The 14,078-nt window shown below is 43.7% G+C and overlaps 1 protein-coding gene across 2 annotated transcripts in view; it reads left to right on the top strand.

Moving 5' to 3' along the window:
* Positions 1-7,902, top strand: part of AGXT2 (alanine--glyoxylate aminotransferase 2) — a 43,818-nt gene extending 35,916 nt beyond the window's left edge. For both annotated transcript variants that reach the window (XM_032470872.1, XM_032470870.1), the window contains exons 13-14: positions 3,295-3,393; positions 7,215-7,902. In XM_032470872.1, coding sequence (XP_032326763.1) covers positions 3,295-3,393; positions 7,215-7,322 — 207 coding nt within the window. In that variant the 3' untranslated portion in view covers positions 7,323-7,902. The remainder of the gene's footprint in view (positions 1-3,294; positions 3,394-7,214) is intronic.
* The last annotated feature ends 6,176 nt before the right edge of the window (positions 7,903-14,078 follow it).

Below are 14,078 nucleotides of genomic sequence, written 5' to 3'. Positions count from 1 at the left end.
CTCCTTTCCCACTAATCCAGACCCAACTTCGGTGTGCTCGAAGACATATGAACAGAGATGTCCATCGAACTTGATTTGTCATGGTGAAACATCAGAATCCTCCTGTATGGCCATGGATGTAGAACAAGCTAGACTGTGACACATTCATACTACATGGCGTAGAAATACATGTGACACGGAAAGATGTGCAAAGTGTATGGTGGGAAAAATGAAACACGCTATGAACTGATACGTGTAAAATGAGCTGTTTCCTCTTCCCGCTGCCCTCTGGCGGCTGCAGGCATGGTCTCTGAAGGAGCGTCCCTGTCCCTTACTTCTATGCATTGTCCCTCAAAGCTGTTCACTTTCCCACTTCCAACTATTGCTCAGACTTTTCTCCAAGCAGGGGACACAGCCTCTCCTTTCTGTGTCTACCTACCTACAGGAATCCTCTCCTTTTTCAGGATCCAACTCTTCATCACACCTCCTGTCTAAAGCTGGCCTTTCCTTCTCCCCTGGGGCTCCAGCCTTCAAAGAGTCCCTCCAGCACTCACTGTCTAAAGAGCTCCTTTGAAAGGATCATTCAAATAAGTCATGTATTTGCTGACTCAGTTTTCACATATAAACACCTTCTTCTCCTAAATAAATCGTACACTTTTGAGGCCAGGAAATATGCAGGTGGTGAGTGCTTTATAAGTGTTTGTTGATTGACTCCAGGCCCCTGCAGCACTTCAGACCACGTTCATATAATTATAACAGCTCAGAACTTGGGTCTAATGCTGCCCAGCATAGCCCAAAATCAACACTCCATGTGCTGTTGGTGAGGATGTGAATTGGTACAGCTCTTTGGAAAGAAATTTGTATCTATCAAAAAAAATTTTTTTCCTTTTTTGGGAGCAAATGTGTACATTGAATTTGCATAAATTAAATGCACTTAGAGATGTAACTTCAGTGTCAACAGCAGCTTTTTCCACCATCACAAGGGAACCAAATTCTCCCCATCTAGAAATGTCACAGAGGGTTTCTGAGGAGTGTCCTGTAAGTAGTGAATGTCCCATGGCCACCCTTCCCACAGGAGTAGGACATGTAGACATTTTGACCTAACAATTCTATTTCTATAGATGTGTCCTAAGGAAATGCTCACAGAAGTGTGTAAAGATAGATGTGAGCAGGGATGTTTGCACCATTATTTATAATTATAAACAAAAACATGAAAACAACATAAATGCCCAACAATAAAAGATTAAACAAATCTCTACCAACAAACAACAAAATACTGAGTAATCTTTAAGAAGACACTGACATGGAAAGATGTTTGAGATACACTGTAAATTTTTCAAAGCAAATTGCAAAAGATTATAAAGTACCACTTATTTTTTAAATATGCTTATAAGTGTATTTGCATACATAGAAAAGGTGTCTAGTGCACACCAAATTACCAACAGGCAGTGTCCCTAGAAGTGGGATCCAAGGAGGGGAAATTTTCCATCTTTACTTCGTGTATTTCCATATTGCTTTAAGAGGTTTTCCCCAGTATCTGTAGATTATTTTTATAATTGTTTAAATGCAGACTTACCCCTTCAAAAAAAGCCAAGAAACAAAATACATAAACACAAAAGTACATTATACCCACAAGAAGAGGTCAATTACACACAGGACCAGGGTAGGCTGTCCTGTGGTTTTGCCTTGTTTGATTTCCCATGAGATGCATACAAGATGCTCAGTTAGTCAGAGCAGTTGAGGCCAGGGAGTGATCAGATAGCCAAAGGGGCAGGGAGGATGATGGCCCAGGCCAGGGTAGGGCCAAACACCGCCTACCTCTCCAGACCCTTGATATCCACCAAGACCCCACCAATCCCACCACCCCTCGAGCACCTTTTCCGGACGGTGCCGGGACCCCTCTGACCCTCTGACCTCTCGTCCCCCAAACCATATCTGCCTTCTTCCCAGATCTCACAGCTTAGCCCTGGGTTATTTTGCTGTATTTTCATCTTCTCTCTCTAACAGATGAGAAGCCCAGGGGCAGGCAGGAGTGCGTGATGACATTTTATCCTCAATGAGAAGACTGTAGTCTTTCGTGCCATCCCAGTTCCTCCCTTTGCTAGTAGTCTGAAAGTTTGAATAGTATTTTCCTTATCTTAAAGCTTCTCAGCAGGCAAAGAATGCAAACATCTCTGGGCAGTCCAGTTTGATTCTGTGCCGGGACACTGACACCTAACCAGGAATGAAGGATTGGGGGCTGGTGGGGGAGGGGCGTGGGTACCACAGACCAGAGAGAGGGCAGGCAGGAAGCCCTGAGCAGAAAAATGAAGCTGGGAGCACCAGAGGGAGCCCTCCTCCACCTCACAAGGATCGGAGGGACTGGCTGTGAGCCAGGATCAGGCCTCCTGCATTTGAAACCAGAGAGCCAGGCCCGGTGCTGCTGCTCACAGCCATGCTGCAGAGAGACCAGCTGCCGCGACAGCATCCAGCGCTCACCGCTCACCGGTGCTCAGCCCACTCACCTGAAGAGCACTTTACAAACCCAGATGCCCAAGCCCTGCCCCAAATATCGTAATGCCATTGGCCTGGCGCAAGGCCTAAATATCTGTAGTTGAAAAAGGCTTCCAGGCAACACAGACACTAAGTCAGACTTGCAACGCTAGGAGGAGTGTTTGTCACAGACTCAGAAGTCCCCGGGGCCAGTGTCATCAGAGCAGTCTTAAGTAGAGAACAGCTCCTGATGCCTAGTGACCCGAAACAGCCTCTGGGCTCCCGAAACGCCTACCTTTCCTGATCCTGGGGGACTAAGTCTTGGGTGAGAAAGAGCAAATTCCACAAGCGGAGAAGGTGAGAACAAACAGTCCCACGCCTGGGACATGCCGTAGCCCAGGGAAAGCTTGGACTGTTCGTGCCTTTGTGCAACTTCTGAGCCATTTCCTGGACTTCAAAATGAGCTCTTTACACGGACAAAACAAAGTGAAGAGTTGAGGACACTTTCCATATAAATAAAGCAGACTCCAAAGATGGACATTCAAGAACCAAGTTCCCCAGGTAACCATTGGCAGGGCCAAGATTCACTGGCGATCTGCATTCAAATTCATCTTGTCTTTGGGAATTTGGGATGAACTGGAATAAAAACAAATATTTTTAAAAACACCCTCCCCCAACAAAGAAATCTGATCCAGCAATTAGCAGCTTTATTCAATTACGGGGGAGAGAGTGATTGAGAGAGAAGAGCATTGATTGTTTGAGTTGCTTTTTATTTCTCTTGGAAATAATGTCTTTAATCATTCAAATGCAAAATATAAAAAAAAATTTTAAATGTATTTACAGGCTAGCCACCAGCCTCTTCCCTGTGAAGAAGTAAATCAAATCCACCAGGACTGCAAATGCATGGGGCTTCTCATTGGCAGAGGCGGCATTTTTTCTCAAGTAAGTAAAGGGCTGATCTTTACCTATCGCTTTAAGTAGGTGCCTCCCTGATGTCCTAATGCTGGTCCTTTTACTTCACGACTATGCTAGGGGACCCAGTTCCACCTCGTGTCGGTTTTAGTGCGCAGGTATTAAAAAAAAGAAAAAGAAAAAAATAGTGATGCCACTAGGCCACGAGGGGGCGCTGTGTCTAAATAGTTTGGTTACTGCGGTTCTGTGCGGAATAAACACAGATTAACAGTCTAACACGGCATAAACGGGCCGTACAGACAAGCCAGAGGGCTTACAGGGTAGGTCATAATAGTATCATAACGATCATGCCTAAGAAGTTTGTCTCATGTGTGGATTAGCTTTAACCTCTGTAAGAGCGAGCCTGGTCGTTTTTAATTCAGCCCTGGGCTCTGACCTCATGAACCCCAAGCCTGCTAAGCCTTAGTGGCCCCCATGGCCAGGAGCAACGTAATAGCGCTGGCAGGCCCGGAGGACTGCAGGACAGGTGGGGGCTGAGTCCCACATGCAGAACTCAAAGTCAGCCACTCCCAGTGCCCTGCATCCTCGGGAGGGGAGAGGCGGAGATCAATCTCTCCCTGCCCCACTCCTGGGAAAACCAAGTCCAGCTCCCCCGTCGGGGCCCAGCGTGGCCCTATCCCTGGGCACGGGCTGCTACTGCTTCTATAAAAGGATCTGCTCCTCAGCCCCTTACACCAGCAGGACCCTCTCCAGGGATTAGCCCCGGGGCAGAGATTTAAGATTTAGGGTGACATCTGCTCCTCCCCTGATTTGTTTTTTGGCCTTTGTCATCTTTTTTTCTCATTTTAAACATGAGTCATTCTCCCCAGTTCCTCAGTTCCACCCCTGCCTCTCCCTCTATGTCAGTGAACAGTCTTGCCTCGTTCTTCTCAGAGAAAGTGGAAGCTATTAGCTAAGGTCTCTCATGAGCTTGTCTGTCCCCAGGGCCACTTCTTACCTCCTTTCCTAAAGGTTCAGAGAGTTAGGCATCTCTCCTGTTCACCCACGCTCCTGACCCTCGACCCCCCCTCCCTTTAAGCAAACAGACCTGTGTCCTCTCGTATCTGCAGCTTTTCCTCAGCTTCCCCTCAGCCTGTAAACAGGTAGACTTAAAGTTCTCCCAGCCCAAACCAAACCACAGTAAACAAAACCAGAATGGCACTTTTGCTGGGACATACTTGATGAGTCTTTTCTAGTCCTGGTCACAGATACTTTTCTGCACAGATCAGACAGAGTAATTTAATGATGAAAAATCCTGAGACAGGCAACTTATAAAGACAGAAAACAATGAATTGTTTACTTGCTTAGTTATTCCTTAGTTATCTGGCGGCACACACTCAAGTACTAAGCAGCAGTTGCTAAGCTGGGTCCTAGATAAATAAGATCTGTCCCTCTCTTCCTGGAGCTGGCAGAAGAGAGAGACATAAACAGAAAATCATAATACAAAATATGAAGCTTATCTATAGCTATAAAAAGGGATATTAGAGGAGGAAAGAACAGGGACTCCTAAGCCAGTCTTTCTGGCTAAGCTAAGCCTTAAAGAATGAGGTAAATACTCAAAGCACATGCAGAAATGCAGCAGCGTGCAAAGGGCTACACGCACACTAATTGGCTGGACCAAGAGCCTGGCTGCACTGAGTGGTAATGGTAAGAAGCCTTACTACTTGTCAGACTCTGTTCTAAACACTTTGCATGTATTGACTAATTTAATGCTCTCAACAAGCCTATGAAATAAGTACTATTATTATCCTTGTTTTACACATGGGAAAAAAGGCACAGAGAGGTTAAGTGAATTGCCCAAGCCACACAGCTAGTAAGTGGCAAAGCCAGGATCAAACTCAGGCAGTCTAATTTCTGAATCTGTCCTCTGATGAGGATAAGCCTGAAGGCACAAGACTGGAGGCTGGGGGTCCCGGTGGGGGCTGCTGATGCTCTTTGAACTCGAACAGCAGCAGTAGGGAGAGAGGAGACTCTGGAAGTGAAATGCACGGGACTTGGGTGCGAAGGAAGAAGGAGCATCACGGATGAACCCCTCATGCCTAATTTGGCTTAGGGAACTCGAGGGTGAGTTCAGCTTTGAAATTGCTCCGTTTGAGGTGTTTCTGGACATTTCTTTCTCTAGATAAGTCTGTAGCTCAGAGGAAAGGATTGAGGATCACAATTTGGGAGTCATCAGCTTAGAAGGGGTGAGAGGAGATCTCCCAGGAAGGGAGTCTAGATGTGAAACTCAGTGAGATGAGGCTAGACACCTGGGTCATGTCCACATTCAAAGGGCAGGTGAAATAAGAAGTGTCTGGATGGAGACAAAAAACAGGTGGAGACGTGTGAGGAGAGCGAGAAGAGGGTGGAGTCATGGAAGCAAGAGAATGGAGAGGCTCAGGAGGAGGGAGGGACCAGAGAGGCAAATGCAGCAGAGAAGGCCAGGCAACATAAGGGCTGGGACAAGCCCATTGGATTCCCCACTTAGCAGGTGACCAGCAGCTTTAGGCAGAGTGGGGTCAGTAGGTTGATGGGACAGAAGCCAGCCTGCACTGGGTTGAAATGTGAAGAGAGGGAGGGCAGAGTGAAAAATAATGGCCAATGAGCATCAACCAGTCTTTTTAGTTTTAGTAAGTTTGATGAAAGGCAGGATAGCATTTGTATGGTGGCTAGAAGGGACCAGGAAGGTCGACACAGTTTTATTTGTTGCGGTTTGGATTTGGGTCACAAGAGCTTTAAGCCTGCTTGTTTACTAAGTTGAGGGGAGGTGGAAGAGAAAGTGAAGATGCAAGAGAACACAGGATGTCTCCTGGAGGGAAGGTGATGGGATCTTCAAGGGCCAAGGGCACAGGAGGAAAATCTGGAGGTGACTAGTAGAGACACCTCATTCTCGGAGCCTTCAGGCAGGAAATTAAGAATGGCTGTGGGAGCAAGCAAAGTCTTACCTGACAGCTTTTGAGAAACATGAGGCAAGATTGTCTATGAAGTAATGTGAGGGGTGTAGGAGTTGAGTGAGGAATTTGAGAAGAAGAGAAATTAGAACAGGAAAGGAAGCTGACAGAGGACAAGATTTAGGGCACCAGCAGTTAGGACCCTGCGTTTCTGGCAGTGTCAGTCTGCCCAGCAGTGTGATTCTTTACCACTTCTCAGTTCTGTGGGTTGGAGCACAGCGGTTCAATTATAGTTTCAATCGGAACTAGGACTTCGCTGTATGGGTGCAGCAGCAGAAGGGTAGAATTGCAAGCAAAGTGAGGAGGCAGGTGAGAGAGTAGTTCAATCACCCATGTGCTCCAAGCTGGGAAGGAAAGGGAGGAAGAGATCTGAGTGGGGTGACAGACTAGAAGATAATGGAGAAACTAGGAGACTGAAGTTTTGGTGAAAAGGCAGATATAATGGGACTCAGAAATCAAAACATTCCTAGTGAAGAAGAGGCTCATGGCACTGGCCTCGGGTGTGCACAGATGCGGAGGAGCACAGATGAAGGTTCTGGGGGTCGTGGCCATCAAGAAACTGAGACATGAGTTTGTCACCCTGGGTGATGGTGGAAGTGGACTGTAGATAGAAGCCTAAGAGCTCAGTGGAGGTGGTGGAAGGACCAGGAGGTCAGCAGATGACAAAGAGGAAAAGGGAAAGAGCAGATGGTGCCAGAATTTTTACAGGACTGGAGGATGAATGGCCTGGACACAGCACTGGGGAGGGAGGAGACCAACCCAAGAGGGAAATGTAAGGAATGTCATGAAAACTAGATTTTGGATTCTTAGTCTAGCGCATTTCCTTGAAGTCACAATTGATTCCCTAACGATCCGTTGCTCTGTTCTCCTTTGTCTCCTCAGACATTCCGCATTGCACCCTCAATGTGCATCACTAAACCAGAAGTTGATTTTGCAGTGGAAGTATTCCGTTCTGCCTTAATCCAACACATGGAGAGAAGAGCTAAATAAATATATTTTTTAATTAAAAAAAAACCCAGAGTCTTAAGAACTTCCCACTCATGTTTAAGCATTAGTCTGGGAAATTCCAGAGCCCCTGGTATACATTATAAAAGACATGGTTGACTGCCTACCAGCCATGTTTGTAAATGGAACCCCTATTATCTTGAAAAACCCATCTTTGAGGAAAAGATCTCCATCCCTAGCTCAGAGAATAAATCCTAATTAGTCTAGGTTAGTTATGGTCATTTGATTCCCCTTTGCGGTGATTACATATGATATGTGACATGATTCCTGAAGGAAGCCCCTTTGGTGGAGATGTTTCAGGGAAAATTTCTTCATCTTTCCCTCTTCATCTCCTAAAGAGATGTCTTCTTCTTGCACTGAAACATCCTGTGTCATGATAGAACGGCTCCAACCATGCCAGCCACTTTGCAGCCAAGAAGACAAAGCTTATTTGCTGAAGCTTGAAGGTGGAAGGAAGCCAAGTCCTTAGTGATGTCAATGTGCCACTGACTTAATCAATCCTGGAGCTACCATACCTTGGGGCTTCTTGTTAAATGAGATAATAAATTCAATGTATTGCACAAGCCTTTTCGATTTCAGTTTTCTATTACTACAGCCACAAGCATCCTGAGGAACGGTGCAGAAAATATCCCAGGTAGATAACTGTCCTCTTCTTTAACTCCCTTTAGATGTCTATCAGAGCCTTCTCTGTGTTCACTGCCATCAACCCAGCCTGGACTAAACCCTCCTTACTCCTATTGCAATAGTTTCCAAGAACAGAATTTCCCAAACTTTAGTCATTAGAATGCACATTTATAGTGTTTTTCCCCATTAGTGTACACCACCTGTCTTAAAATTGACTTAATATTTTCCCTCAATTTGACTTTTTTTACTTTGATGTATTTGATAGTAACATTACTATAATTATAATAAATGAGAAATAAGTGCCACTTGTCACAACTGGAAAGTGATCAAAAAATAGAGCTAACACAAAGCGATGTAATTCAGTTCTAGCAAGATACAGTTGCTGGCAGATATTCTGAACCTGAGGCTTATTCTTTGTTCAAAAGGGAGCTTAGAGAGTATTTGAAGAGTGGTAAAAGATACTGGCCCAGCCACTGTGGAAAACAGCATGGAGATTCCTCAAAAGACTAGGAATAGTCTTACCATATGACCCAGGAATTCCACTCCTGGGCATATATACAGAAGGAACCCTACTTCAAAAAGCCACCTGTACCCCAATGTTCATAGCAGCACTATTTACAGTAGCCAAGAAATGGAAACAGCCTAAATGTCCATCAACAGATGACTGGATAAAGAAGATGTGGTATATTTATACAATGGAATACTATTCAGCCATAAAAAATGACAACATAACACCATTTGCAGCAACATGGATGTCCCTGGAGAATGTCATTCTAAGTGAAGTAAGCCAGAAAAAGAAAGAAAAATACCATATGAGATCAGTCATATGTGGAATCTTAAAAAAAAAGAACATAAGTACAAAACAGAAACAGACTCATAGACATAGAATATAAACTTGTGGTTGCCAAGGGGGCAGCGGGGTGGGAAGGGACAGACTGGGAATACAAAATTTGTAGATACTGACAGTCATATATAGAATAAATAAACAAGATTATACTGTATAGCACAGGGAAATATATACAAGATCTTGTGGTAGCTCACAGTGAAAAAAATGTGACAATGAATATATGTATGTTCATGTATAACTGAAAAATTGTGCTCTACTCTGGAATTTGACACAACATTGTAAAATGACTATAACTCAATAAAGTATGTTTAAAAAAAATATATACTGGCCAACCGAGATGAGAACTGGTTGGGAAGGAACTTTCTCAGCATATAATTTGATGTTTATTTAAGCTGTGTCCTTGTTTGAAGCCATGTCCTAACCACCTACCCCTGAGGTGTGTCTGTTCTGCTAAGACATACTACACCTTCCTGACATGGAGTTGACTTAAACATGGCAGTCCCTTGTGCAAAAGCTTCCAGTGGCTCCTCAGTGTCCCCTGGATAAGATCAAAATCCTTTTAACAGGGAGCTCAATGCCCTTCAGGAGCAAACACTTTAGAAATGCTCTGTTTTGGCACAATAGAGAAATGATTGGATTAAAAGCCAAATAACCTGAGTTCTAAACTCAGTTCTTCCATTTATTTGCTATAGAGGACCTTGGGCAAGACTTTTAACCTCGTTTTGTCCCCAGGTACATCAATACTTGCCCTTTCTACCTCCTGAGTTGTCTTGGGAATCAAGTAAGCTAGCAGATGTAAAAGTGCTTGCAAACTGATTAACTATACAAATAGACATTTCTAACCTTCAAGCTACATTTCCCTTCTTTCTTTCACTACAAAATCTTCCAAGAGCAGCTTTTGTGCTCCAGTGTCCTTACTGGCCTCCCACCCATGGCTCAACAGCCAGAGTTTTGTTCTGGCCTCTCACTCCTTGGCAGCTGTCTTCTCAAAAGGCCACCAGTGATTTCCTTATGGCCCAAACTTAATGTTTCCTTAAGTTGTTCTTTCCAAACAATGGCTCCTTCTTGAAAATGATTTCCTTGGCTTCTGCAATATGCTCTTTCTTTCTCAGATGGTACCTTTCTGGCCTCCCCTGGCAACTCCTCCACTACAAGTTTCTGTCCTGAGCCATCTCTTCCTCCATGCTATACTCTCTCCCTGTTGTCAACCTCATCTACTTTGGAAATTTCCCCTATCTTGACTATAATGATGATTTCCAAATATTTATCTTCCATCGCAAACTTTTTGCTGAGCTCCAACCCCAAGATGCTAGCTACCTGGACACCTTCATTTGGATGTCACAGGACACCTCCACATTTCTAACACAAGACACACTAAAGCTGTCTCCTACAATGAATTCCTTCTTGATTAATACCCATCTTGTTCAGGCTCATAATTTAGGGCATTATTTTTCCCCAAGTTATCTTTTTTCCTTTCATATGGCGAAGTCTATAAATACTTTCTCCAACATAAATTTTCAGATATGGCTCATTTATACCAAAATTATTTTAATGTGGGCCCTCATCTTCTCTCTTAAATTATTTAAAGTGCCCTCGTACCTGGTATTCTGGACTTTTCCCCAATCCATTCTCAACATTGATTCCAAAGTCACTTAATTCAAGGATAAGTGTGATCACATCTCTCATCTCTTGAAGCCTTTGAGGGCTCCCTGTTGCCCATGGAACAAAGCCCAAACTCCAACTATCGTGGCATTCAAGAGCCTTCATGATTCGTCCCCAGACCAAGTTTTCAAGCTTTACTCCCATTGTTCTCTCCATGTCGTGCATGTTGGTTCTTTGCTCCTGTAGTTCACTCTACCTGGAACGCTTGTCCTCTCTTCTTTGTCAGTGGAAATTATGGAATCAAGGAGATTGGACAGGAAAACCAACACTTACTTCTTTGTCATTCTTCAAAGCCTTCCCATTTTCAATAGTTCTTTTCTTTCAAGATAAAGTAAAAGGGGAAAACATTGAAAATTACATTTATGATAATCATTTAGAAATTTAGTAAAATGTGAAGAGAAAACAGTAAAACACAAATTTGTTTTGCATTGTATTGCATTTTTTATTTTTTCAAAGCCCTTTACAACCATTATGCTGATTTATTCCTACAATTGCCGATGAGAGGAATGAAGAGTCCTTGGGCAGTTCCTTAGGATGGAGACAATGATAGGGATAAGGTGCCAACATAGGAGAGTCTTACAGGAACAGATCCAGATAAATGTGTATGTCAAGCTTAAACATGTGGATCTAAAAATGCTTCTGGCATTTAGCAGAGATTGCCCAGTAACTAGCTGTCTGTGCTAAACTCTATTAAAACAAAATTTGAAACAAAACAGAGACAAAAACAAAAGTTTTCATGTTCAGGCCAAGGTTCCTGCTAGGACATCCTCTCCTGGAAGAAGGGGCCTGAGGGATTTAATCATTCAGGTGAATTCATAGAACACATTCCTCGTTGGCTTCCTGAGTCCTGGAGGATCTTGCGTGCATCTAGGATTATATCCTGTCCGTGTCCCACCTCCAGGGGTCATTGCAGAGTAAAAGCCAGCAATGGAATTCAGAAACGTAGCCAGGTCCTGGGTCTCACTTCTTGACTGTGAAGTTTGCATGGCTCTACCCAAGTGCCTGCTGATCAGAATAAACTCTTCCTCCTTGTTAACTAGCATTTGGGGATTTAAGATGCATAAGCTATCAGAGGCACGGAGCAGGAAGGGCAAACACTGTGGCCTTGAGCATGTATTCGCTTCTTTCACTAGTTTATGCACATGATGGATTCCTACTTCTCTTCATTTGGAACTACGGGTAGGAGTTTGGCACCACCATTTCTTGCCCTTCCATTTTCTGCTCTACCCACAGGAGGTGGGCTGTAAGCCAGCTTACATAAGGCAAGAAGCCCACATGGTTGCCAAGCTCTTTTTTATTTCCTTTCTTGTTAAAACTGCCTAAAGTGAAGATAATGAACACTCTGCCCAAGTAAACTTTTTTCCACACAAGGAACATATTGACAGTTAATCATGTGATTAGAACATAACATTAAAATGTTGGCAACTGTTTAAAAACCCTTGAAATGACAATCTACTCAGGAGGGGATAATATTTTTTAAAAAGTATCAAGCTTTGGTTATATGATTAATAATAATTATTATAAAGAGATGCAATGTAACACTGATAAATTGGTAATACTGTCATAAAGTATGCACTTATTTGTGTTCTAAAGCTCTGTCTTTTACAATCAGTGTAGTTTCTAACTTTTCAGTAATTCAACGTAACCTCAAAAGGTATCTTTAAACTATAGAAGGACTTGATTTTTCTTCTACTTTTAAATCCCACTTAAATCTCATAGACATCGGCCACTTTATCATCACTTAATGCCAGAGCATCGTAGTCATGGTTCAGAGGCAAGTCTGCGGGCTCCGGACCCTGCACGCAGCAGCAGGTTATCGGGGTAATTAAAGCTGAAGCCTCATTTCCAGCTGAGGCACAAACTGTAAAAATGGCGCAGCTTTGCCCATAGTAGAGTCCAACACCACAAAGTGTCTCAACAAAGACAAGAGGACCACCTACCTCAGTAAGAATGAAGACACAGAACCAAAGGTTCAGTTACAGTGATCCCTTCAGGTTTCATTCAGATAAAGGTGGGTCACCCTGATCTGATTGGTGGCAGATGTTAGGGAGGGTTCGGTAGAAGTGAAGGGGTTGTTAGTGCTAGTAATCCAGGACAGAGAACTTAACGAGATGTCAAGAACACATTTTGGGGGAGGGTATAGCTCTCTGGTAAAGTGAGTGTTTAACATACACGAGGTCCTGGGTTCAATCTCATTAAATAAATAAATAAATAAATAAATAAATAATAAATAAATAAACAAACAAACAAACAAACAAACCAAATCCCCTCGCCCCCCCCAAAAAAATAATTTAAAAAAAACTTTAAAAAAACAGAAAACATTTAATCAAGAGCTAGTTGGGGAGGGTCACTGCGGACAGTAACTAAGGAAAACACAAACTTTTAATTAGATGCAGCAAGACGAAGAAACGGAGGGAGCCCGCCCAAGCTCTCCACTTGATTTGTTTTGGGCAAATGAACCTCTCTGAGCTGAAGGTTCCTTGGGCCCAAAGAGAGGATTATATAACCCCATGGAACCTTGGGAGGATTTAAATAAGCAAATACACTGGCAGCTGCTTAATTAATATTAACTCTTCCCTTAGCGTCACTTTCCTTTCAATGCAGGACTTCCTCAGCTGGCCCTTGGCTCTCACCATCGTGGGATAATGTTGATTCCTGTGTCTTACCTCCTAACCAGACTCTGAGCTCCTGGCAGGGTTACCTTGTCTTCTCCATCCTCATGTACATCAGGCCTAACACAGCGCTCCCCACAGAAAGGCAAAAACTAACTCCCAGTGGTGCCGTGTGCATTTTATCCACAGACACATCCACAGGCTACAGTGTCACCAGCAGTTTAACACGGCAGTTAGCCCACCTGAAGTAGACAAACACATGGTATACACTGACAAACACACACAATTAGAAATATATAATATAGAAAGAAATATGTATTTACAAATTCAATGTTTCGTATATATACAATTTTGGTAATAAAATACCACAGATAACTTTAGAAAGAAAAGGAAAGCACTCTTGGATGGATGGTGAGGCCATAATAATCACAGAAGGAACCGAGCGTGTTCTCAGGAGTCAGAACCAATAGCTCCTCTTGGTTCTCTTTCTCTGGAAACTCTGACTAATATAACCCCCAGCTGCCAAATCCAACAGCCCTCCCCTTACTTAGCATCTCTGTGGCAGCTGACTCAGCCATCTTCTTCTCCCGTTTTTTTAACGGCTCCGCAGTCACAGTCTTACTACCCTTTTAGTCCTTCGCATTCTCACGCATTGGTCTTTGTTTGGTTTGCTCCTTAAGGCTGGTGCCCCCCAGGGATTTTTATCTCAACCTCTTTTTTCTTCCTCCTTCTCCCTATACTTTATGGCGGGGGGGTTCATCCATTATCCATGATGGCTTTACTATCTAAACGCATCTCCAGGGCCACCTCCTTCTGGCCTATACACTCACACTGTCAGCACCTCCTTGACCGTTTTCCGCTGGGTACCGAATGCGTTCTCTCCCTCCTCCCTGGAGCACAAATGCTTTCCTGGCCTCAGGAGGTATTAATTGAGCCAACTACCTTCTTTCTGTAAGTGCCTGGTACTAAATCGCCTCCCCCTACAAGCCAGTCTTA

The sequence above is a fragment of the Camelus ferus genome, chromosome 3 (assembly GCF_009834535.1).
Source record: "Camelus ferus isolate YT-003-E chromosome 3, BCGSAC_Cfer_1.0, whole genome shotgun sequence".
Classification (NCBI taxonomy): domain Eukaryota; kingdom Metazoa; phylum Chordata; class Mammalia; order Artiodactyla; family Camelidae; genus Camelus; species Camelus ferus.
Note: the sequence above shows the minus strand (reverse complement) of the source record. Positions and strands in the feature narration are given on the sequence as shown.